The sequence below is a fragment of the Danio rerio genome, chromosome 10, assembly GCF_052040795.2.
Source record: "Danio rerio strain M-AB ecotype USA chromosome 10, GRCz13ab, whole genome shotgun sequence".
NCBI lineage: Eukaryota > Metazoa > Chordata > Actinopteri > Cypriniformes > Danionidae > Danio > Danio rerio.
In genome coordinates, this window is record NC_141030.1 from 3,025,763 (window position 1) to 3,049,755 (window position 23,993).

General features: G+C 37.8%; 1 protein-coding gene across 5 annotated transcripts in view; it reads left to right on the forward strand.

Moving 5' to 3' along the window:
* Positions 1-23,993, forward strand: part of grk5 (G protein-coupled receptor kinase 5) — a 41,972-nt gene that overhangs the window by 15,260 nt on the left and 2,719 nt on the right. For all 5 annotated transcript variants that reach the window (XM_087269577.1, XM_087269575.1, XM_087269576.1 and 2 more), the window contains 12 exons: positions 393-470; positions 3,170-3,252; positions 4,263-4,355; positions 4,448-4,511; positions 5,821-5,961; positions 7,146-7,336; positions 7,455-7,492; positions 9,345-9,434; positions 13,700-13,908; positions 17,436-17,576; positions 20,852-20,989; positions 22,495-22,671. In XM_087269577.1, the coding sequence (XP_087125703.1) occupies positions 393-470; positions 3,170-3,252; positions 4,263-4,355; positions 4,448-4,511; positions 5,821-5,961; positions 7,146-7,336; positions 7,455-7,492; positions 9,345-9,434; positions 13,700-13,908; positions 17,436-17,576; positions 20,852-20,989; positions 22,495-22,671 (1,443 nt within the window). The remainder of the gene's footprint in view (positions 1-392; positions 471-3,169; positions 3,253-4,262; positions 4,356-4,447; positions 4,512-5,820; positions 5,962-7,145; positions 7,337-7,454; positions 7,493-9,344; positions 9,435-13,699; positions 13,909-17,435; positions 17,577-20,851; positions 20,990-22,494; positions 22,672-23,993) is intronic.

Here is a 23,993-nt window from a genome sequence, read left to right on the forward strand (position 1 = left end):
AACTGATGTGTTTTATGTCGTAGAATAAAATGTGGTATCTTAAGTTTGTGTTAGCCCCGAACCTTATTTAGGCGATTTTACTGAAACCCTATTGAAAAAACCCATTGACTTTGGGACGAGGGAACCTGAACTGCTAAAATGCTAACTCGCTTCCGGGTTTTTGCATACAAATTGATGTCCTACTTCCTCCACTCTATTTATTTAACTACTAAATATTATTAATTAAGTGCATGCACTTACTATATGCATAGGGTTCGAATGCAGGTTTAGAGTTAGTTGCATGTAATTATAGTTACTATGGTAAGTACATGGAACCTGTAAGAAGGACATCTTATAATAAAGTGTGACTGCAGTTTGTTTATGTCAGTGATAACTCTTTTTCTGCTCTACAGGCGAAATATGAAGTCACGACAGATGACCTGAAAAAAACATCTCGTGATAAACTCATCAATAAATTTAAAACCTCACAGGTCTGTAGACTCTTTCTTTCTTTCAGTCATTAATTTTCCTTCGACATTCCTGATTTCGACACAGCGGAATGAATCGCCAACTAAATTTCTTTCATTTTTAATCTTCGTATGATTACAATTCAGGGATGAGAGAGCTCCAGGATTTCATCTTAAATATTTTAATCTGTGTCCTGAATATCAACGAATCTCTCAGGAGATTGTCACAACATTAGGGTGAGTAATTAATAATAGAATTTAAGTGTTTGTGTGTGAACTAACCCTTTAAAGCAGTGTTTCCCAACCATGTTCCCGAAGGCACACCAACAGTACACATTTTCAACCTCTCCCTAATCAAACACACCTAAATCAACTCATCAGAACATTAGAAGAGACTTCAAAACCTATAGTTAACGGGTCAAATAAGGGAGACATCCACAATATGTGCTGTCGGTGTGCCTTCAGGAACAGGGTTGGGAAACACTGCTTTAAAGGGTTAGTTCACTCACAAACACTCAAATTCTATTATTAATTACTCACCTTAATGTTGTGACAATCTCCTGAGAGATTCGTTGATATTCAGGACACAGATTAAAATATTTTAGATGAAATCCTGGAGCTCTCTCATCCCTAAACTGTAATCATACGAAGCTCCAAAAACATTGTGTGTCAAAAAGAATCCAAAATATGACTTTGTTCGCCAATGTCCACTACATCATATTGGGGTGAGCATTCACTACGGGCAGTTGCATGTTGTGCTGCTGACTCTAATGGCAATCCATCGTACTGTCTGTAGTAATCGTGCAACCTGACCTGAAGTGGGTGAACAAAGTTGCTTTTACAGTTTTTTGATAAAGTAAAGTGTTCCTGGAGTTTAATATTATTATTAAGGGAAAACAAAATACAAAACTACATAGCCCTGTGTTAAAAGGGATTTCCCCCCTAAACTGAATAACTGGTTGGGCCAGCCTTAGCAGCAACAACTGCAATCAGATCATTTTTGATGTTGTTTACAGTCCCAATTTTGACCCACTCAACTGTGCAGAATTGTTGTAATTCAGCCACATTAGAGGGTTTTCGAACATAAACCGCATTTTAAAGCTCATGCCACCGCATCTTGATTGGATTCAGGTCAGGACTTTGACTAGGCCATTCCAAAGTCTTCATTTGTTTTTCTTCTGCCACTAAAAAGTGGACTTGCTGGAGCTCTCTCATCCTCAGTAGTTTAACTATAATCATACGAAGTTCCAAGAATACTCAAAATAATAATAAAATAATAAATACAATCCAAAATATGACTTTGTTCGCCAATTTCCACTACGTCATATTAGGGTGTGCATTCACTACGGGCAGTTGCATGTTGTCCTGCTGACTCTAACGGAAATACATTGTACTGTCTGTAGTAAATGGGCAACCTGAGCTGAAGTGGGTGAGAAAAATTAGGGGAACAACGTTGCTTTTACAGTTTTTTGATACACTAAAGTCCTGGAGTTTCATATTATTATTATTAAGGGAAAACAAAATACAAAACTACATAGCCCTGTGTTAAAAGGGATTTCCCCCCTAAACTGAATAACTGGTTGGGCCAGCCTTAGCAGCAACAACTGCAATCAGATCATTTTTGATGTTGTTTACAGTCACAATTTTGACCCACTCAACTGTGCAGAATTGTTGTAATTCAGCCACATTAGAGGGTTTTCGAACATAAACCGCATTTTGAAGCTCATACCACCGCATCTTGATCGGATTCAGGTCAGGACTTTGACTAGGCCATTCCAAAGTCTTCATTTGTTTTTCTTCTGCCACTAAAAAGTGGACTTGCTGGAGCTCTCTCATCCTCAGTAGTTCAACTATAATCATACGAAGCTACAAGAATACTCAAAATAAATATCAAAATACTAAAAATAATCCAAAATGTGACTTTGTTCGCCAATTTTAACTACTTCATATTGGGGTGAGCATTCACTACGGGCAGTTGCATGTTGTGCTGCTATCTCTAATGGCAATTGGTCGTACTGTCTGTAGTAAACGTGCAACCTGATCTGAACTGGGTTAGAAAAATTAGGTAAACATTAGGTTTTTTAACGCACAAAAGTGTTCTTGCAGATTCACATTATTATAGTGGAACCACTGGAGTGGTTTGACAATGTTTTGATTCACTTATTTAGACTTTGAGCATTGGATTTGAACCATTGCTGTCAATTGGGGATGAGAGAGAGCTTCTGGATTTCATCTAAATATCTTAATTTTTATTCTGAAGACCATTGAGGGCATGTCGTAAATTATTTTTTATTTCCAGATGAACTTATCCTTTTGCATGCCCAAATCTAAAGAGAATGAGGTGGATTAGTGTTTCGTAATGTGGGTAGCACTATCACCTCACAGCAAGAAGGTCACTAGTTCGAGCCTCGGCTGGTTCAGTTGGAGTTCTGTTCTGCCTGTGTTTGCATGGGTTTCCTCCGGGTGCTCTGGTTTCCCCCACTGTCCAAAGATGTGGCATAGGGCAATTGGGTACACTAAATTATCCGTAGTGTATGAGTGTGAATGAGTGTGTACGGATGTTTCCCAGTGATGAGTTGCAGCTGGAAGGGCATCTGCTACCTGAAACATGCTGGATAAGATGGCGGTTCATTCCACTGTGTAGTCCCCAGATTAAAAAAGGAACTAAGCTGAAAAGAAAATGAATTAATGAATGAATGTTAACATGTTATGTATGTGTTCAGTCCTCTATGGTGCGAGAAATGGTTCACAAAGAAATGCAGAACGGCAACTTGAACATGGAAAATTTCATCAGCAGCTGCCATAGGTCAGTTCCAGATGTTTATTACGCTTGGCTTATCAAATGCTCTTGTTATGATTGATTGATTGCTGAAGCTTTCATCATGTTCTACGATACTGTCATGATATTGACATACAAAGAAAGTTACTTCAACAGGTATAAAACCTAAAAACTTTTGCTTGATTGCACATACAGTTGAAACCAGAAGTTTACATACACTCTAAAAAAAAAGGAACATAACTATTTAAAAAAAATGTCTGATGGTAAATCATACTAAACGTTTACTATTTTAGGTCTGTTAGGATTAACTAAATGATTGACTTTTGCTAAAAGCCAGGATAATAGGAGAATTTATTTTTGGATAATTTTTTATTAATTTCTAGACAGTCAAAAGTTTACACACATTTCCTTGGTATTTTTTAGCTTTGCTTTTATAACTTTGGTCAAATGTTTTGGGTATCCTTCCACAAGCTTCTCACAATAGTTTGCAGGAATTTTGGCCCATTCCTCCTGACAGAATTGGTGTAACTGAGTCAGATTTGTAGGCTGTCTTGCTCGCACAAGCTTTTTCAACTCTGCCCACACATTGTCAATAGGATTGAGATCAGGGCTTTGTGATGGCCACTCCAAAACATTCACTCTGCTGTCCTTAAAGCACATTTTCACTAATTTAACAGTATGCTTAGAGTCATGGTCTGTTTGGAAGACCCATTTGTGGCCAAATTTTAATTTCCTGGCTGATGTCTTGAGGTGTTGCTTCAGTATTTCTCCATAATGTTCTGTCTTCATGATGCCATCTATGCTGTGAAGTGGACCAGTCCCTCCTGCAGCAAAACAGCCCCACAACATGATGCTGCCGCACCCATACTTCATAGTAGGGAGGGCTAATAATTCAGGAGGGCTCATAATTCAGAAGGGCTAATAATTCAGGAGGGCTTATAACTCAGGAGGGCTAATAATTCAAAAGGGCTAATAATTCAGAAGGGCTAATAATTCAGGAGGGCTCATAATTTGTGTATTGTTTTTTTGTTTTGCAGTGCGCTTCATGAGTATCTGAGTGGAGCTCCATTCTCAGAGTATCAGAATAGCATGTACTTTGACAGATTCCTGCAGTGGAAGATGGTGGAGAGGTAAGTGTGCGATTTCTGGATGGTTTTAAATAATTATGCAGTTTCCTTGAGAAATGTTTGGATGAGAATGTGAGTCTCCTTCACCTCTGCAGACGTCCAGTCACTCAAGACAATTTTCGAGAATACAGAATTTTGGGAAAAGGGGGTTTTGGAGAGGTAAGACCAAGTTAATCAGTCCGGTCTTTAGTAATTCTCTAAATGTTAGTACAAAATACTATATAAATGTACAGTTGAAGTCAGAATTATTCTCTGTCCAGTAATTTGCTTTTTAAAAATATTTCCCAAATGATGATTAACAGAGCAAGGAAATTTTCACAGTATTTGCTATAATATTTTTTCTTCTGGAGAAAGTCTTATTTGTTTTATTTCGGCTAGAGTAAAAGCAGTTTTTAATTTTTTAAACACCATTTTTAAGGACAATATTATTAGCCCCCTTAAGCAAATATTTGTTTTCGATTTTGTCAACAGAACTAACTATTATGTTTCTAAATGTATAAAAAAAAAAAAAAAAACTTCCCTACGTTAAACTGAAATTGAGGAAAACGTATACACAGGAGGAATTCTGACATTATCTGTACATTACATCTCATCACCAGCTAATTTGGTGGTGTGTTTATCGCAACAAAGGCTCATTCTGAAAACGTACCCCCCTGTACATTTTTGGAGATTGTCAGTTATGGAGCCAGAGGAACGTATGGTTGCATTTTGTCTTTAAAATGAACGATACGGAGCAGTATGACGGTGTTCTCCTTTTTGCGCTTACCAGTTGACCGCTTACCTTCGTGTGGACGGCTTTTCGGCTCTAACCAGTTCGTCCAGTAACTCGTTGCGTTTGCCAGCGGACTTGAGATGCAGAGCGAAGTTGATCGCGATAATGGGTTTCGAGTGCGGTGAAGAGCGATTCCAGAAAGCTGGTAAGACAAAAATAGAAGCTAAAAAATAAAATAAACAAGTAAATAACAGGGTGAGAGTGTGGTAAAATTCTAAAATGTGGTTAAAATCAGGTGAGGGCTTTTCTTTTTCTGGATTGCTTTTGAAAACTGTTGGTTGGGTTTAGGGAAAGAGGACGGTGAATCAGTCAATCCGTCAGTCAGTCAGTCTTTCTTACGAGAGAAATTTGAGATCTCAAATAGCGTACACAGTGGCCTCTGGTGGATTCGCAAAAACTGCAAAACAAACGTAGCTCCTAGGACGTATTTGGTGCTCTTCAGAAATATATATAGGGGTACGTAATCAGAACAAGCCTGGGTTGGTTTGTCTGTGTAGCAAAGCTACAATGTGTTAGTACTTACAACATTAGTTCGTTAAAACACTCTGTATATATTAATGAAATATGACTGCTTACCGTAAATTAAAATGTTTCTTGTATGGTTTCTACTGTATTTATAACTGTAAAATACTGGCAACCACAGCTTATTTGATTTCAAATTAAATGGATTTTCTTTCTGTTCTTTTTTTTTTACAGGTATGTGCATGTCAGTCCCGAGCATCAGGGAAGATGTACGCATGCAAGAAATTGGTGAAGAAACGGGTTAAAAGGCAAGGAGGGGAAAAAATGGTCCTCAAAGAGAAACAGATTCTGGAACGGGTCAACAGCAGATTTGTGGTGAGAATTATAAATATCAGCAAGTGTTTGAGTTGAAATCAAAAGTTTACATACACTCTAAAAAAAGGAACATAACCATTTTTTTGTTTTAAATGTCTGATGGAAAATCAAACTAAAAGTTTACTATTTTAGGTCTGTTAGGATTAACTAAATGATTGACATTTGCTAAAAGCCAGAATAATGAGAGAATTTTTTTTTTTTAGATTTTTTTATTAATTTCTAGACAGTCAAAAGTTTACACACATTTCCTTGGTATGTTTTTAGCTTTGCTTTAAAACTGCATTACTTTGGTCAAATGTTTTGGGTATCCTTCCACAAGCTTCTCACAATAGTTTGCAGGAATTTTGGCCCATTCCTCCTGACAGAATTGGTGTAACTGAGTCAGATTTGTAGGCTGTCTTGCTCGCACAAGTTTCTTCAACTCTGCCCACACATTGTCAATAGGATTGAGATCAGGGCTTTGTGATGGCCACTCCAAAATATTCACTCTGCTGTCCTTAAAGCACATTTTAACTCATTTGGCAGTATGCTTAGGGTCATGGTCTGTTTGGAAGACCCATCTGTGGCCAAGTTTTAATTTCCTGGCTGATGTCTTGAGATGTTGCTTCAGTATTTCTCCATAATGTTCTTTCTTCATGATGCCATCTATGCTGTGAAGTGGACCAGTCCCTCCTGCAGCAAAACAGCCCCACAACATGATGCTGCCGCCCCCATACTTCACAGTTGGGATGGTGTTGTAGGCTTGTAAACTTCCAAAACCTTGACACCGTCATCTGAGCTTTTCCAGATCCAGAATAATCTTATTGTGTGTAAACTTGACTTTCAAGAAAAGTTATAACAATTTCTCAAAAGATCTTTCTCATTATTCTGCTATTAAGCAGAACAGAAACAGTGTAGTCACATTAACATCTTCCCTTTTTTAAATGGTTATGTGCCTTTTTATACAGTGTATGTAAACTTCTGGTGTTAACTGTATGAGTGTGCGTGTGAATGTGAGCGTGTATAGGTGTTTCCGAGTACTGGGTTGCAGCTGGAAGGGCATCCACTGCATTAAACATATGCTGGAATGAGGTGGCAGTTTCAAATACAGCAAGAAAGTGTCTGGTGCATATGGAGATGACACCGTGTTTATTTATTTAATTATGTGTGAATTAAATGTGTGTGTTTTCGCTTGTATGTGTCAGGTGAGTTTAGCCTACACTTATGAGACGAAAGATTCTCTCTGTCTGGTGCTGACGGTGATGGACGGAGGAGACCTGGGCTTTCACATCTATAAAATGGGCAACCAAAAACTGGACAAAAACAGAGTCCAGTTTTACGCCGCTGAGGTCCTGTGCGGCCTGGACCATCTTCATAAACACAACGTCGTTTACAGGTAGGCCTCAGTTTGACCTGACACACTTTGCAGACATCTACCTGTGATAAAGAGTCAAACAGATCCAGCCTGTTCTGTAATCAGTTTTTTTATATTTTATTATGATTATCTCGGCTAGGGATTTGAAGCCAGAGAACATTCTGCTGGACTATGAAGGTATGTGCACTTCCCTATTCAGCAAGAGACGTTAACTGCTCATTCGAGATCTGTCACATTCCCTTCAGCCTCTCACATTTCCCTTGACTTACTATTTTTAGCATAATCAAACTTAGATCTCTTTATTCACAAGGAAACATTTCTTCAAAAGTGCTTTCGCTATCGTGAACAAGGAAACCAAAGCACTTCAGGGCATGACAATGTTGTTGGCCCTGAAAACTCGCACTTTTGTTTTGTTTGTTTTCCCCTTTTTTATGTAAAGTGAGCTGAGAAAGGTTTCATCATTCTTATAAATATATTATTATATTTCACAGAAACATTTAGAGTTTTATTTCGACGCTTAAAAGCACAGGCATGAATTAGTATCAACCTCTGCACAAATAGATGAACTTAATCTCCCAGTAAGAGCTTAGAGATATGACACGATGCATAAACGTACAGTAAACACTTGCGCCCCATTCACAGGGGGCGTCAGCGTCAACTTTGAATGGGTGACGTCAGGCGTTGCCGAACTGCATTGTGGATCTGTCGGCGCCGCTTCAGAGGCGTTGCTCGCTGCAGAAGTAGGGACTAGCTCAACCTTTCAAGCGCCGACGGAAGCGTCAGCCAATCAGATCGCTGTATGCAAATACACCAGTAAGACAGTGGCCTATTGCTGACTGAATTTCATTGGCTGACGCTTCTATGACGATCCCTACAGCCCCAACTTCAGACACGCCTTCAGTCAAGCGTTGACGCTGAAGCCCCGTGTGAATAGGGAGTCTACGTGTGTTTGTTGCCTCATTTCAGACATTTTCATAATATACACATTAAACTAGCAAAAGATACAGTTAAACAGACTTATGCCTCTTTAGGGAGGATAATAAAACAACTAAATTAACTTATAATCCCTTTTCCGGAACTTAAGCATTCTGACGAGCAGATAAGAGTCTCATATTCAAAATAAGAGTCCCACATGTATCGGAAATATAATAAGCTGTGTTAAACTTAATCTCACTGTGAAATGTTGTAGCCTATTAAATGATGCTTATTTTTGAACACAACAGTCGTTACATAACAGTCTGTTGTGTTCTGATTCGGCTATTTTTCTGTGGTCTTTTACACTCACAGGATTTACATGAGAATGAGGAAACTATTGTGTTTGAGGCTCACAGTATGTCATTTCCGTGTATTGAACTTATACTCTTTAAAAGATTAACAAGTAGGAATACAGAGGTTTGTTTTCTTTTTATAACCCGGGCAACATGACATGACGTGCTGAAAGCGTACATGTAAAAATGTAATGACAAAAAGTGAAAAAAATGAGAAAAACCTCTAAGTGCCGTCTGAAATTTCCATCAAAAATGAACGTTTTTTTTTTTCAGCCTCCTTTGTTTATGTTGAGATATTTCACTGTAAAGACAAGGAAAAGGACTTAAGCTTTGCCATAAAGGATTGTTACTGAACATACACACAGGAGCCTGATAATGCTAATTTTAGAGGAAAATGTCAGAGGCATTTAGAGGTTTTTGCATTTAAACTCTTCAAATATGTTTATGTTTCTTTAACTTATTTTAATAAGTCAGGTTTCAGTTTTGAAAGTTATACAACGTTTAACTTAAAAGTTTGATTGACTTAGATTGAGATGACTAGAAAAGTTAATTTGATTCAACTAAAAAATTTAAGGCAGCAAGAACTCTTTGACAGTGCAGTAGTCTCAATGTTTCAATAATTTTACCAAATTTTTCTCCATAAATAAACAACTAAATGAATGAATAAGTTTGCATGACCTCTTTGAAACTGGATCAGACAAAATGTGTTCCTCTTTTCCTTTCCTGCTGATGTTAATGGATATGTTACTGTTATCCGACAGGTCACATTCGCATATCTGACTTGGGTCTAGCCGAAATCTTGCCAGAAAACAAGCTTGTGAAGGGCAGAGTTGGAACAGCAGGATACATGGGTATGAAAACCACCTTTTAATAAACCCCATCACATATGTCTATCAGCATGTCAATACATTTCAATGATGCAATTAGTAATTTCTAAATGCTTTGAGATTTATATGGATTTTAAGTACAGTAGTGAGTCAAGCATCAGATTACTTATCGAGTAATCAGATTACTTTTCTGACGAATAAATTAGAAAAGTAACTTGAATGCAATTTTAATGACGTAATTAGTCATTTCCAACTGCTTTGAGATTTATGAGGATTTAAGTACATTGAGTCAAGTATCAGATTAGTTATCCAGTAATCAGATTATTTTTCTGACGAAAGAATTGGAAAAGTAACTTGAATACAATTTTAATGACTTAAGTAATAACTTCTTACTGCTTCAATAGAGTCTGGCCGCAGATTTGCACTTGCACCTCCAGGCTTGCACGTTCGGACTTGCACGATCAGGCAACCGCGCTTCCTCTGCAAGTGACTTCATTTACAATCGCCACCTGTGTCTGCTTGCATAAAAGTCCTTCTGTAATTTAATCTTAAGGGTGTCCCTGAGGCGGAAAAATCTCTGAGGTAACAGATTTCATTAAGATCATTGCAACAAACTTCTTATCTGTCACCCTTACCAAAGAGCATAGAATCACGAAGAGGCGACACTCTAGTGCAATTCGGGAAACAGCCACTAGATGGCGTGGCGGCCATTTTGGAATGAAAACACCAACAGAACTACAGCATATTATAAGTCTGTAAAATAAACTATTAAAAGTGCTGATGATTGTGATGGTAAGTGTTGTATTGTCGTCTTTCAGGTTGGATCTCAGCTTTAATGCGCTTTTTAAAGAAATAAATAAAAAACAAAGCAGATATGCTCGCCATTGCAACAGCAATAAGATCCAATGGACAGCCGATCGCCAGGGCCAGACGGAATCTGCGGACGTTTTTTGCTATTTCTGCGAAGAATTTTGGTAAAAATCTGCGGATTTCTGCGGAATTGTTTTCGGAGTATCTAGCCGAGTATCATAACTAAGACCTTAAAATATTTAATAAAAAGTAAGAAATTACTGAATAAAAACTGAATAAATTTATATTTACACATTTACTTAAGTAAATAAACAAAATTAAAGATCTGCAGAAATCTGCGGAATTCTGTGGAAAATCTGCGGAATTCTGCGCGCGCATGTTCATTCTAAGCTCTTTGGCCTAACTCAAGTGCCTTTTTTTTCTAAGCATTTCACTGTGGTTTCTGGCAACATACAGCGACGGTCGCCACATTTGCTATAGTTACGTAAACAGATCATAACGAACCACGAGTGCTTGCTTTACAGTAATGTTACACATCATCTGTGCCGCTTTCTTCCCGTTAAGCGAGTCGAGACGTTCCCTTATCGAGTCGATCTCGACATTATGTTTGGAGGACCTATAACACTGGGCTGGGATCATGTAGAGACTGTTAAAGCTGCACTGCAACTGTGATCCCTGCTGAAAAATCCAGCTTATACCAGCCTAGGCTGGTTGGTTTTAGCTGGTCGACAAGGCTGGTTTTAGAGGGGTTTTGGCCATTTCCAGGCTGGTTTCCAGCCATTTCCAGCCTGGTCTTAGCTGGTCAGGCTGGAAAATGACCAGCTAAATCCTGGCTAAGCTGGTCAAGCTGGTTTTAGCTGGTCATCTCCCAGCCTGACCAGCTAAGAACAGGCTAGAAATGGCTGGAAACCAGCCTGGAAATGGCCAAAACCCCTCTAAAACCAGCCTGGTCGACCAGCTAAAACCAGCCTAGGCTGGTTTAAGCTGTTTTTTTCAGCTGTGATTTCATATGGATGCACTCCTGCGCAGACGTGCTAACTTACCAAGAATAGTTATAAAGAATAGTTTCCAAAGTCGTTCAAGAATCATTGCTGTAAGTCCATAATGTGTATCTGTTAGTTGTAATACTACAACTCCTTGAAATGTTTAAAATAAAAACTAAAATTCAAATTTGCCCTGTGTTTTTTATTCATAACTGTGGAGGAATACCCTGTGTGTATATTTAGACTGATATTTAGTTGATATAAATAATAAGCCTTGCTGGTGTGAATGTTAACAGTAGCCTGCTGTGGTAAATTTACATCAAAGAATATAATCATATGATGAATATACTAACTGCTTTTTGGGTAAGGAGGTCTGTTATGTTGTACAATGCAAGTAGGTTACTTAAAATTGTTTGACAACGTCGTCACTGGCAACGCAAACTTTGATTTATTTGTGTTGATTTCAAGTGATGTGACAGGTGCAGGTGTCGATTGTAAATGACGTCACTTGCATAGGAAGCGTGGGTGCCTGAGCGTGCAAGCCTGAAGGTGCAAGTTCAACTCTGCAGCCAGACCCTTCTCAACTGCTTTGAGATTTTTATGGATTAAAGTACAGTAGCATTGAGTAAAGTATCAGATTACTTATCGAGTAATCGGATTACTTTTCTGACGAAGGAGTTCGAAAAGTAACTTGAAAATAATATTAATAACTTAATAACTTCTAACTGCTTTGAGATGTATATAGATTTAAGTACAGTAGCATTGAGTCAAGTATCAGATTACTAATCGAGTAATCGGATTACTTTTCTGACGAAGGAGTACGAAAAGTAACTTGAAAACAATTTTAATAACTTAATAACTTCTAACTGCTTTGAGATGTATATAGATTTAAGTACAGTAGCATTGAGTCAAGTATCAGATTACTTATCGAGTAATCGGATTACTTTTCTGACGAAGGAGTTCGAAAAGTAACTTGAATACAATTTTAATGACTTAATAACTTCTAACTGCTTTGAGATTTATATAGATTTAAGTACAGTAGCATTGAGTCAAGTATCAGATTACTTATCGAGTAATCGGATTACTTTTCTGACGAAGGAGTTCGAAAAGTAACTTGAAAATAATATTAATAACTTAATAACTTCTAACTGCTTTGAGATGTATATAGATTTAAGTACAGTAGCATTGAGTCAAGTATCAGATTACTAATCGAGTAATCGGATTACTTTTCTGACGAAGGAGTACGAAAAGTAACTTGAAAACAATTTTAATAACTTAATAACTTCTAACTGCTTTGAGATGTATATAGATTTAAGTACAGTAGCATTGAGTCAAGTATCAGATTACTTATCGAGTAATCGGATTACTTTTCTGACGAAGGAGTTCGAAAAGTAACTTGAATACAATTTTAATGACTTAATAACTTCTAACTGCTTTGAGATTTATATAGATTTAAGTACAGTAGCATTGAGTCAAGTATCAGATTACTTAGAGTAATCGGATTACTTTTCTGACGAAGGAGTTCGAAAAGTAACTTGAATACAATTTTAATGACTTAATAACTTCTAACTGCTTTGAGATTTATATAGATTTAAGTACAGTAGCATTGAGTGAAGTATCATATTGCTTATTGAGTAATCGGATTACTTTTCTGACGAAGGAATTCGAAAAGTAACTTAGATTAAATTTTTAATGATGAAATAATTAATAACTTCTAACTGCTTTGAGATTTATATAGATTTAAGTACAGTAGCATTGAGTCAAGTATCAGATTACTAATCGAGTAATCGGATTACTTTTCTGACGAAGGAGTACGAAAAGTAACTTGAAAACAATTTTAATAACTTAATAACTTCTAACTGCTTTGAGATGTATATAGATTTAAGTACAGTAGCATTGAGTCAAGTATCAGATTACTTATCGAGTAATCGGATTACTTTTCTGACGAAGGAGTTCGAAAAGTAACTTGAATACAATTTTAATGACTTAATAACTTCTAACTGCTTTGAGATTTATATAGATTTAAGTACAGTAGCATTGAGTGAAGTATCATATTGCTTATTGAGTAATCGGATTACTTTTCTGACGAAGGAATTCGAAAAGTAACTTAGACTAAATTTTTAATGATGAAATAATTAATAACTTCTAACTGCTTTGAGATTGATATGGGTTTAGATACAGTAGTATTGAGTCAAGTATCAGATTACTAATCGAGTAATCGGATTACTTTTATGATGAAGGAATTTGAAAAGTAACTTGAATACAATTTTAATAACTTAATAACTTCTAACTGCTTTGAGATTGATATGGGTTTAGATACAGTAGTATTGAGTCAAGTATCGGATTACTAATCGAGTAATGGGTTTACTTTTCTGACAAAGGAATTCAAAAACATTATTTTACTTACGTTATTAGTAACTGATTTTTTTTTCGAAGTTACTTACCCAACACTGATTATATGATAATATATATTTGTGCTATTTTTCTGGTCTTCAGCTCCAGAAGTGGTCGCAGGCACGAGCTACGGTGTGAGTGTGGACTGGTGGGGACTCGGGTGTCTGATCTACGAGATGACGGCTAAAAAGCCTCCGTTTCGTAACCACAAGGAACAGATATCGAAAAAGGACCTGGAACAAAGAATCCTGGAGAAGGTGGAGCTGTACGACAAGATGTTTGACGAGGAAACACAAAACATCTGCCAAAAAGTGAGACCACCTTTTAATTCTCTGTGGATTGCTCTGATACAATAAGATTTGTTAATGTTTAAAAGACGGGAATTCTGCTCACCAAGGCTGCATTTATTTGATCAATAATGCTGTTAAATTGTAGAATATTAAATAAATGAAATATATATATTTATATACATAATATAAATGAAATGTAAAAATAATATATTAAATACTTGTGTACTTCTCGTGTGATGTGATACAGTACAACCGATACCATGCCTATGGCTATGGACAAGGACAGCAGTGGCATGGGGGGGGTAGGAGAATGGCGGAGTCGGTTAATGTTGCGTAGGTGGAAGTAAGCAGACCGGGTGATGCTATTGTTGTGAGAATCAAAAGGTAGGATGCTGTCAAGGATGACACCAAGACTCTTGATCTGTTTAGATGGATAAATGGAACAGGCGTCAATAGAAAGTCAAAAGCTGTCAGTTTTGGAGAGTGCTGATTTGGTACCAACAAGCCAAGCCTCAGTTTTTGCACTATTTAATTTGAGAAAGCTAAGAGAGAGCCAAGATTTGATTTCTGCTAAGCAGACTGTAAGGGATGAAGGTGGAAAATAAGAAGAGGGTTTGCCAGAGAGATAGAGCTGGGTGTCATCCGCATAGTAGTGGCACTGTATGTTTTATTTACGGAGAATATTACCAAGGGGAAGTAGATGATAAAAAGCAGGGGCCCCAGGACTGAGCCCTGGGGTACAACCGAAGAAACTGTAAAACGCTGAGGAGTGAATGATTTGAGTTGAATGAACTGAGTGTGGCCAGAGAGATAAGATTTGAACCAGTCAAGTGGGATATTGGTGATGCCATTAGAGGATAGTCTATTGATGAGGGTGCTGAGACAAATATTGTCAAAGGCTGCACTCAGGTCGAGAAGAATGAGAACAGATATTAGCCCAAAATCAGCTGCCAAAAGAAGCTTGTTGATGATTTTAATAAGGACAGTTTCCGTGCTGTGGAGTGGCCGGAAACCGGACTGGAACTGTTCATACAGGTTGTTCTGAGATAAGTGGGTTTGGAGTTGTGCTGCTACAATTTTTTCGAGGATTTTGGAAATATATGGTGAAAAGAGAAGAGTGGATAATGGCTGAAATGAAAGGGATGAAAGAAGGGAGACAGGCTTTAACCAGAACAGTGGGGAGAGGATCTAAATGCAAGGAAGATGACTTAGATTTGGAAATAAGATTAGAAATTTCTGAAGTTGTAGGGAGTAGAAAAGAGTTTTGTGGAATTGTGGAAGTTCAGATATAATGCTCAGAAAGGATTGTGAACCAAGATGCTGGTGAGTATTAAAGATTTTAAAGAATATTAATAATTTTATCTGACAGAATGACACAAATATGCAGACATCTCCACACTTCTCACAATGAGTTACTGAGTTCTCTCAGCCTTACAACAGAGTTTGTTCTTCCGAGGCAATCTGGGAGCATGTTCAGAGCTGCGAAAACATTGTAAAAGCATTTCCTGCTTATTAAAATTTATCATTAATAGTGAAAACAGTTTAATACAGGCTTCTCTGAAACTGAATATTTCACTTTCATTTTATTCAGATTACATCATTATTTTATTTAACAAACCAACACAATCTGACTGCATTTTGGCGCACATATTGGAATGAAGCACATCACCTAAAATGTTATTCGTTATTCTTGTTTATAGATAACTAAAAAACAAAAGATACATTAAAATTAAGATACAAATTACACCAAAAGAAATTCGTTAAAAAAAATAATAATAAGGAAAATATATGAATTATATTTTAGTTTGTGTCCCTCCACTACTATAACTATACGGGTGGATGAGTTGTTTCGCTCTAAGGAAAGTAAGAATTTAATGAATGCTTTACTGTGATTCTTGTATCACAAACCTCAGTCATCTTTTGCTAATCTTTTATTTGTCAGTATTTTAAAGATTTTGTCTTGAGCATCTGATTTTTCCTCAGTGCTGATGTGCTTTCATTTCTCCGTCTCACTCACGGCAAGTTCAGGCGAGGCAGTGTTTAATAAGAAACCCATTTCAGGAAAATATCTAAATATTAAAAAGGAATCATAAGTTAGATCCTATCCTTGTCTTAGAAATGCCCTTAAGTAATGTAGTTAATAGTTGTCTGCTAGCATCAGTGTTTATTGAGATTGAAATAATAGTAAAATGAAATTGAGATAATAGATATCGTTAGAGCAACTCTTGTGACTGCTTTGGGAAATAACTCTTATCGTAGACGTCACGGGATGACTGAGCATGAAGGAACGTATAGTCTGGTACATTTATTACCCACGACAAGTCAAGATTTTATCAAGACAAAAGCACATAATCTGACATAGTGACTTTCATAGCCGACAATAGAAATCGGTTAATCTGACTGGTAGGGATGTAACAATATTGTGAATACCGTCATACCGCAATAGTATTTTTTTTCAATATTACCGTAGGTGCATGACTCAATAAAACTATATTTCTGAGAAAAGTTTGCTTAGGCGAATGAAGCAAACGGGAGGTAGCGGAAACTACAATTCCCATCAGCCCAGGCGTGGCCATCATCCTTTACGGTCTGTTGTCACTACAGATCCAGTCATGCGGAAATGGAGTGTGCTGCTAGTAGCGGGGAGGAATAAAAGCGCTGGAAATGATCGAACCTAAAGCGGGTTTTAAATCGGATGTGTGGAAGCATTTCGGTTTCTTTCTAAAAAGATACGAAAAAGCAGAAAAAGTGACAGACACAGAAAAAAACAGTATGCAGGCACTGCCAGACTGTGTTAAATATAAGTCGGGGAATACGACTAAAAACAGTCATGGGGACTGCAGAACACAGCACACTTGTTAGATTGATGCAGACATTGACTTGTACCGTAAAGAGACCTCTATCTCACTTATGGCTTGTCCTCTCAAGTGGTGGAAAGACAATGCACAATGTTACCCACTGCTGTCAACCTTGGCTAAATCATATCTCTCTGTCCCAGAAACCTCAGTCCCAAATGAGAGGGTTTTTTTCTGTTGCAGGGGACATGCCCAGAGATCCCAGCTTTACCAGATTATAGTTATATGATCATTTCCCTTAAAAAAAAACCATCTCTATCTAAGTGAGTGAGTGATTAAATGTTAAATTTGTTGAGTTTTCAACAATACTAAATTGAAACTTTATTTTTTTATATGATTTAATAGTTTTTTGTTATTAAAATAGAAAAATTGAAGATCCTGTTTCGAAACGTACAGATAGATGGCTAATTTGTATGTCATTGATATGTTCAGTGCTAAGGTAAATAAACACTTTTGGCACTTTTTTCGAGTCTTTTCATTAGTTTTGTTTTTCCTGTAAATTACTCAATAAATAGCATACCGTGCCATTCATACCATTCTGATACCGTTACATCCCTACTGACCGGGGCTTAAGTTGATTAGACTCACTTTTTCAAGTCAGCTAGTGAACTTGAGTTCGTAACCAATGTGAAAGGTTTTACAGTTTCAAATGTAATGTATTTCTGTGATTCAAAGCTGAATTTTGCATTCTAGCTCCTGGCTAAAAACCCAAAGGAAAGGCTGGGCTGCAGATCTGGCCAGGGTGCAGAAGTCATCAAGAGTCACCAGTTCTTTAAAAACATCAACTTCACATTACTGGAGGCCGGAATGATGCAGCCTCCCTTCATTCCTGATGTGAGTGACCATCCTGTGTAAAGTAACTAATTACAAATCCTCATATGACAGTAACTGAGGAGTTTTTCTCAGGAATTGTAATTTACTAAGTAGTTTTTATAAATGTGTACTTCTACTTTCCCTTGACTACATTTGTAGTGCAGTATCTGTACTTTTACTCCACTACTTTCCTTCAACCTGCAGTCACTACTTGATTTTTTGTATGGGGATTAGAAAAATCAATCTTGTGATTCCTATCCACTCAAATCGCACATACAAAATAAATCGCATTTTAATGAACTACCTCAAGACATGGGCGCTTTATAATTGTGGCAAACTGTTTGGTGTACAAAAAGATGTCCAAAATCTTTACTTGCAATGGGCTCTATTTTGACAGGCCATGCGCAGACGCAAACGCTTTCAGGGTGTGTCAGGACGCGTTTTTTCTAATTTAAGGACGGGAAATCTGCCTTGCGCCGTGGCGCGTGGTCTAAAAGGGGTTGAGTTTATTTTCTTAATGAGTTATAGGTGTGTTTTGAGAATAAACCAATCAGAGTCTCATCTCCCATTCCCTTTAAGAGCAGCTGCGTCACGCCAAGAGCGCATTCGCTATTTACAGGACGCAAAGTAAGTCTAAGTGGAAAAAATGAGCATTTCACAAGCAAACAGTTCACAGTTTTTTAACAGAAAACTGTTAAACAGAGCATCTACTGCGTGAGAATGAGAGATAATGGATCACTTTCACTTTCGCTCTTGGATAGGGAAACCTTTACACACAGACATCAATTGGTCTATAAATAAATAATTTTGTTTCTTAAGCGCAAATATTCGTTTCAAAACTATTTCTAAATTCAGTTCTAATTTCCAGCAAACGAATAAATGAATAATAAAAACAAAATGTGCTCAAAAACCTGAGTTATATCCTAAAACACATGCTGTGCCCCATATGGTCTAAAACCTGACAGGTGGACAAATCTAATTTTTTTTTTAATAAAACAAATATAAATATGGATATATTAAATAATACTGCTAATAATAATAACATTATACAACAGCAAATTGTTATGAATGAACTGAAAAAGCCTCCCGAGATGAAGAAGACATAAAAGCAGTGATTTTTCATATTTATGTCGGCTAGAAAATAATATGTTTTGTAATATTTTAATCCTTTATATTTATATTCTATATCTATTCTCATTATATCCTATATATATCCTTAATATTTAAATGTTTTCATATGTAAAGATATTTGCCTATTGCTCTCTTGTGTGTATTAAGCAGTGTGTAAGCGAGGCGCAACTCTGTGCTGGAGTTTAGACCGGGTTTGTTTTGGTCTAATGAAAAATCTATTATAGTTTCTCAAAATAGCGACGCGCCAGCGGTCCGCCTCAGAACCCCTTCCTTTTTAGACCAGAACGCCTATGGGCGCACAAATGAGCGCTAATGCATTTGCTATTTAAACAGCGTAGCGCAACGCCTCAAAACCACTCTTGCGCCAAGCTGAAACTACCAAAAGACTACTGCGTCACGCCTTGCACCACACTGCGCCGGGTGTATGATAGGGCCCTATGACTGTTTCGACTGTTGGTCAGTGATGAGAAGATGACTGATGTTTACTGTATGATGACCGAAATGGCATTAAACACCCAGCAGGCACAGGATGTCAACATGCCGTCAGATTGACATTGTACCCTAACGTCATGGGGACGTTGCATTTGTTTGGAAATGACAATGGGGTTAACATCAGAACTCAATGTCAGGCCAACGTCAATGTCCAACCTAAAATCAACCAAAAATCAACGTCTAATGATGTCACAGCTCACACAGTTGTGTGAACGTTACCACTATGACGTCTATCAGATGTTGTATTGTGGTTGCCATACATCACAGGTGTCAAACTCAGTTCCTAAAGGGCCGCAGCTCTGCACAGTTTAGTTCCAACCCTAATTAAACACACCGGATCAAACTAATTGAGTCCTTCAGGCTTGTTTGAAACCTACAGGTAAGTGTGTTGGAGCAGGGTTGGAACTAAACTGTGCAGGGCTTCGGCCCTCCAGGAATTGAGTTTGACACCCCTGCCATACATGATGAATAAATGTCAGTATTTGACGTCAACAAGATGTGGGTTTAAGATGTTGGTTCGACGTTGGATTTTGGTCACTTTCTAACAACCTAAAATCAACCAAAAATCAACGTCATTTGACGTCATTATTAGACATCAATATAATGTAGATGTTGGCTAGACATTAAATTTTGGTCACCTGACATCACGACCTAAATCTAACCTAATATTAACGACGTGTGCCTGCTGTGAAATAACTAGGAGCACTACAGAATATTACGTTTACACACACATGTACAAATTACATGTAAATGCATCAGCTTTATGCAGTGTAATACTCACCACTCAAGTACTTTGGAAAAGTTTAATTTTAACTCATACTTTGAGTAATATTTACAACAGATACTTTTACTCTACTTGCATTTTTAGGCAAGTAATGGTACTTTTACTTGAGTATGATTTATCAGTACTCTTTCCACTTAAAAAAAATAGGCTCATTTTACTACTCCCCTACCATTTTTAATCCATTCAGCTGATGTCCGGGTCAAACAGGAGCACTTTTAGCTTAGCTTAGCATAAATCATTGCATCAGATTAGACCATTAGCATCTAGTTCACAAATGATCAGGGTTTGAATCGTTTTCCTTTTTAATGATCTACTCTTCTGTAGTACTAAGGCTGACAGCAAAAGGATTATTTTCCAGGCTGATATGGCTGGGAACTATACTCTCATTCTGGTGTAATAATCAAGGAACTTTACTGCTGTAATATCATCGCCAAGTTCATAGCAAAGTTGCTCAAATAATACGCCAGAACGAGTGTGTTTCTGCTGCCATTGGAACATTATGGCTCATTCACTACCATTGGTCATTTCAGATCCATGTGATACTAGAGAGCATTTGATTGGTCAGAAGATTTGATGAGAAACTGAAGTATGAGAGTAAAACTGTTGATCTATGTAGGCGGAAGTGACAAACTACAAGCTTTACATGTTTAAATCAGTGTTATAAATGGGAATTTTGTCACTGTTTTGGAGCACGCTAGCTTATAGATATCCTCGAAGGCTAGCATACTGATGCTAACCTCTAAAATAACGTTATTGTAATTCCACTGGACCTTTAAATATTAGAAAATGTAAGCTATTAGAACACTTTTGGTATATTTTTTTCATTTTATCAACAATTCTGTAAAGCCCATCAGAGCTCTTCCTCATCAGACTTTGTTCTCTCCACCAGCCGAGAGCCATTTACTGTGATGACGTGAGCGACATCGATCAGTTCGCTGCGGTTAAAGGAGTCACTCTTGATGAGGCCGATGAAGCTTTCTACGCCGAGTTCAACACGGGCAGCGTTACTGTGCCCTGGCAGACCGAGGTACGGAGGAAGCATACACTAACACACATACACACTGCAAATACGCCTTTCTTACGGTTTCTAGTCCAAATATCGAATAAATCTTAAATCAAGAAGCATTATCTAGACTAGTGTTTCTCAACCCTGTTCCTGGAGGCACACCAACAGTACACTACCTGACAAAAGTCATGTCGGCTTATATGACAGGCGAAGGCCTTTAGATTACGCTTATTTAATGATTTAATTAGGACCATAAGGTCCCACTTTGCTTAGACAAAAGTCTTGTCACTGAACAGAAATAGTGCTCAATAATGTTGATTTCTGGGGCTGGGCTGGCCAATCCTGGAGCACCTTGGCCTTCTTGGCTTTCAGGAGCTTTGATGTGGAGGCTGAAGTATGAGAATGTGTGTTACCTAGGCCGAGTATGGCCCGCAGCTCGCTCCCGCACATGCGTTTGTGATGCGGCTGTAATGCACTGGCCAGATTCCTGTTAACCATATCTGGCCCGAGTCTGTCTGTAGAGTCCGAGCCGCTTCTGGCAAGGACTCTCCAGTAAGGCAGCAGAACGCGGCTTCAGCCTCCAGAACAAATTTAAAACTGTCATGAGAAGTCGACTTTCCAAGGCGAAGACGCAGAATTTAATGACAACTGCCTCTGCATCAGTCTCTCTTGATGCGTTTGATTACGCACAGGCAAGCACCCAGTTCAGGTCGACGCAGGAGGAAGACATGAAGACAGATATGAGTTATTGTTCATTTGTCAAATAAATAAATGAATAATTTAGGCTATATGCTCGTCGTGCAAGTTTATTATTAAAATATGAATGAAAAAAGCGATTAGAAAATATGCAAATTAATTGACGGTCAATAATAGGTTATGACGGAATTTTTACAACCCTCTCCGTCAAAACGACGGACAATAACAAAGTCTAACACCACCTCTGATATATATATATATATATATATATATATATATATATATATATATATATATATATATATTTTTTTTTAATTAATATTAATTTTGTGGCTAAAAAGTATCGGTTCAGGCACCGGTACAGTTTTAAAAGTATCGTTTTAGCACCGGTATCAAAAAAAACCCAAACGATACCCAACCCTAAAATTTAGTGAGTTTTCCACTAAACATAGACAAATGCAATTGAATACATTGCATCAGACATATTTTACTCTCAAAAAACATCTGTTTAATAATAATAAGTCTTAAAAACGGCAAAGGTGCAAGGAGAATTGCTGCATTTGCTTTGGATAAATTCAGATTTTTGTAAACATTACAAAAAAAAAACTTATAATTTTAGTAGTTTAAAGGAAAAACTTGCTTAATTTTGACATTATTCATGAAAACAAGACAGTGTGTTTTGCTTGTCTAAAAAAACTTCTTGATTTAGGATTTTTTTGACATCTGGACTAGAAACAAGACTACAAATCTAAGTAAGAATAGCAGTTTCTTACGGTGCAGTAGGTTTATTCACGTCTGTAATGATCTTTATGTGCACACAATTCATCCAGATGATCGAGACCGAGTGTTTCAAGGACCTGAATGTGTTCGGGCCACACGGGACTAGGTCGCAGGATCTGGACCGCAGTGAACAGATCCAGTCCACTGTCTCCGAGTTTCAGTCCAGCAGTCTGAAAATTCAGTCGCCACTTAGTCGAAGCCGGCTACTGGGCAAAATCTTCAGACGCGTAAGGAGACATTTTAACTGATCATCACATGTTATTACACACAAAATCACCCGAGCAATTCCATGCAAATGTCAACCTTGCCATGAAAAAATGAAGTTTTTACCAGTATAGTGAAACCCTTTCAAGTCTTTTTTATAGGCTTGTATTTTACAGTAGTGTAAAAATACTCAAACATGTCTCTGTAAGTGTTCTCAAACTATTATATGCAACCCAGGCTCATTGTGGAAATGTAGTCCGACGGACATTTCTGGAGACCGCGGAATACGTCCCAGGAGGTACGTACGGCTGCAGTTTTTGTTTTCGCGAATCCGCGTGAGGCCGCTGTTGTGCACTTTTTCGCATTTCAAACGCAGTGCAGTTCGCGCCCGCGCTGTTCTCGCGTGAACCCGCCAGAGGCCGCTGTCTGACTGACCGGATGACTACGCGACCGACCAATCGGTTGACCCGCCCTCCTCCTTCCCTAAACCCAACCAATTTTACCGATTGACCCGCACGCCCGCTCACTTCTCTAAACCTGAGCAACAGTTTACAAAAGGCGTCCAAAATAAGGAAAGCCCTGATTTTTTTTTTTTTCACCACGTTTTCGGATATCACCACGTTCTCACCCTGTTATGAAACTCGTTCATTAAATTTTTGGGATTCTGTTTTTGTCTTACCTGATTGCTGGAACCGCTCTTCCCCAGACTCGAAACCGATCGCCATGGTCAACTCCTCTCTGCATCTCAAGCCTGCCGATGTACACGGTGAGCTGAGTGGACAAACGGGTTGCAGCAGGAAAGCCCTCCACAAAAATACATGCACCCATACGTACCTCCCGGGACGTATTCTGCTGTCTCCAGAAACGTCTGCGGGACTACGTTTTCAGAATGAGCTTGGGTTGATTATATTTGATTTACCAAAGTCACACAAATGGCAATTTATCACCTGACACATCAATAACGGAGAGATGTCACATCCATAACCAAGCTTTTTCCACATAAATGCAAAACAAAACAATTTATGTTCTATATGGAGAGCCAACATAATAGCTTATGGGATTTAATTCACAGAACTTCTACTATAAACTCGCAGACTTTTTAGGACACGTTCATAACGCAAGTTTATTTTCCTCAGTTAAAATGTAAAATATGTTTACTGATTGATATATTTCTGATCTCATACCTCTATGATTAGTAGTTTTAGAAAATATAAACATGTTTCAATGTTAACATACACTCACCGGTACACCTATCCAACTGCTCGTTACGCAAATGTCTAATCAGCCAATCACATGGCAGCAACTCAATGCATTTAGGCATGTAGACATGGTCTAGACGATCTGC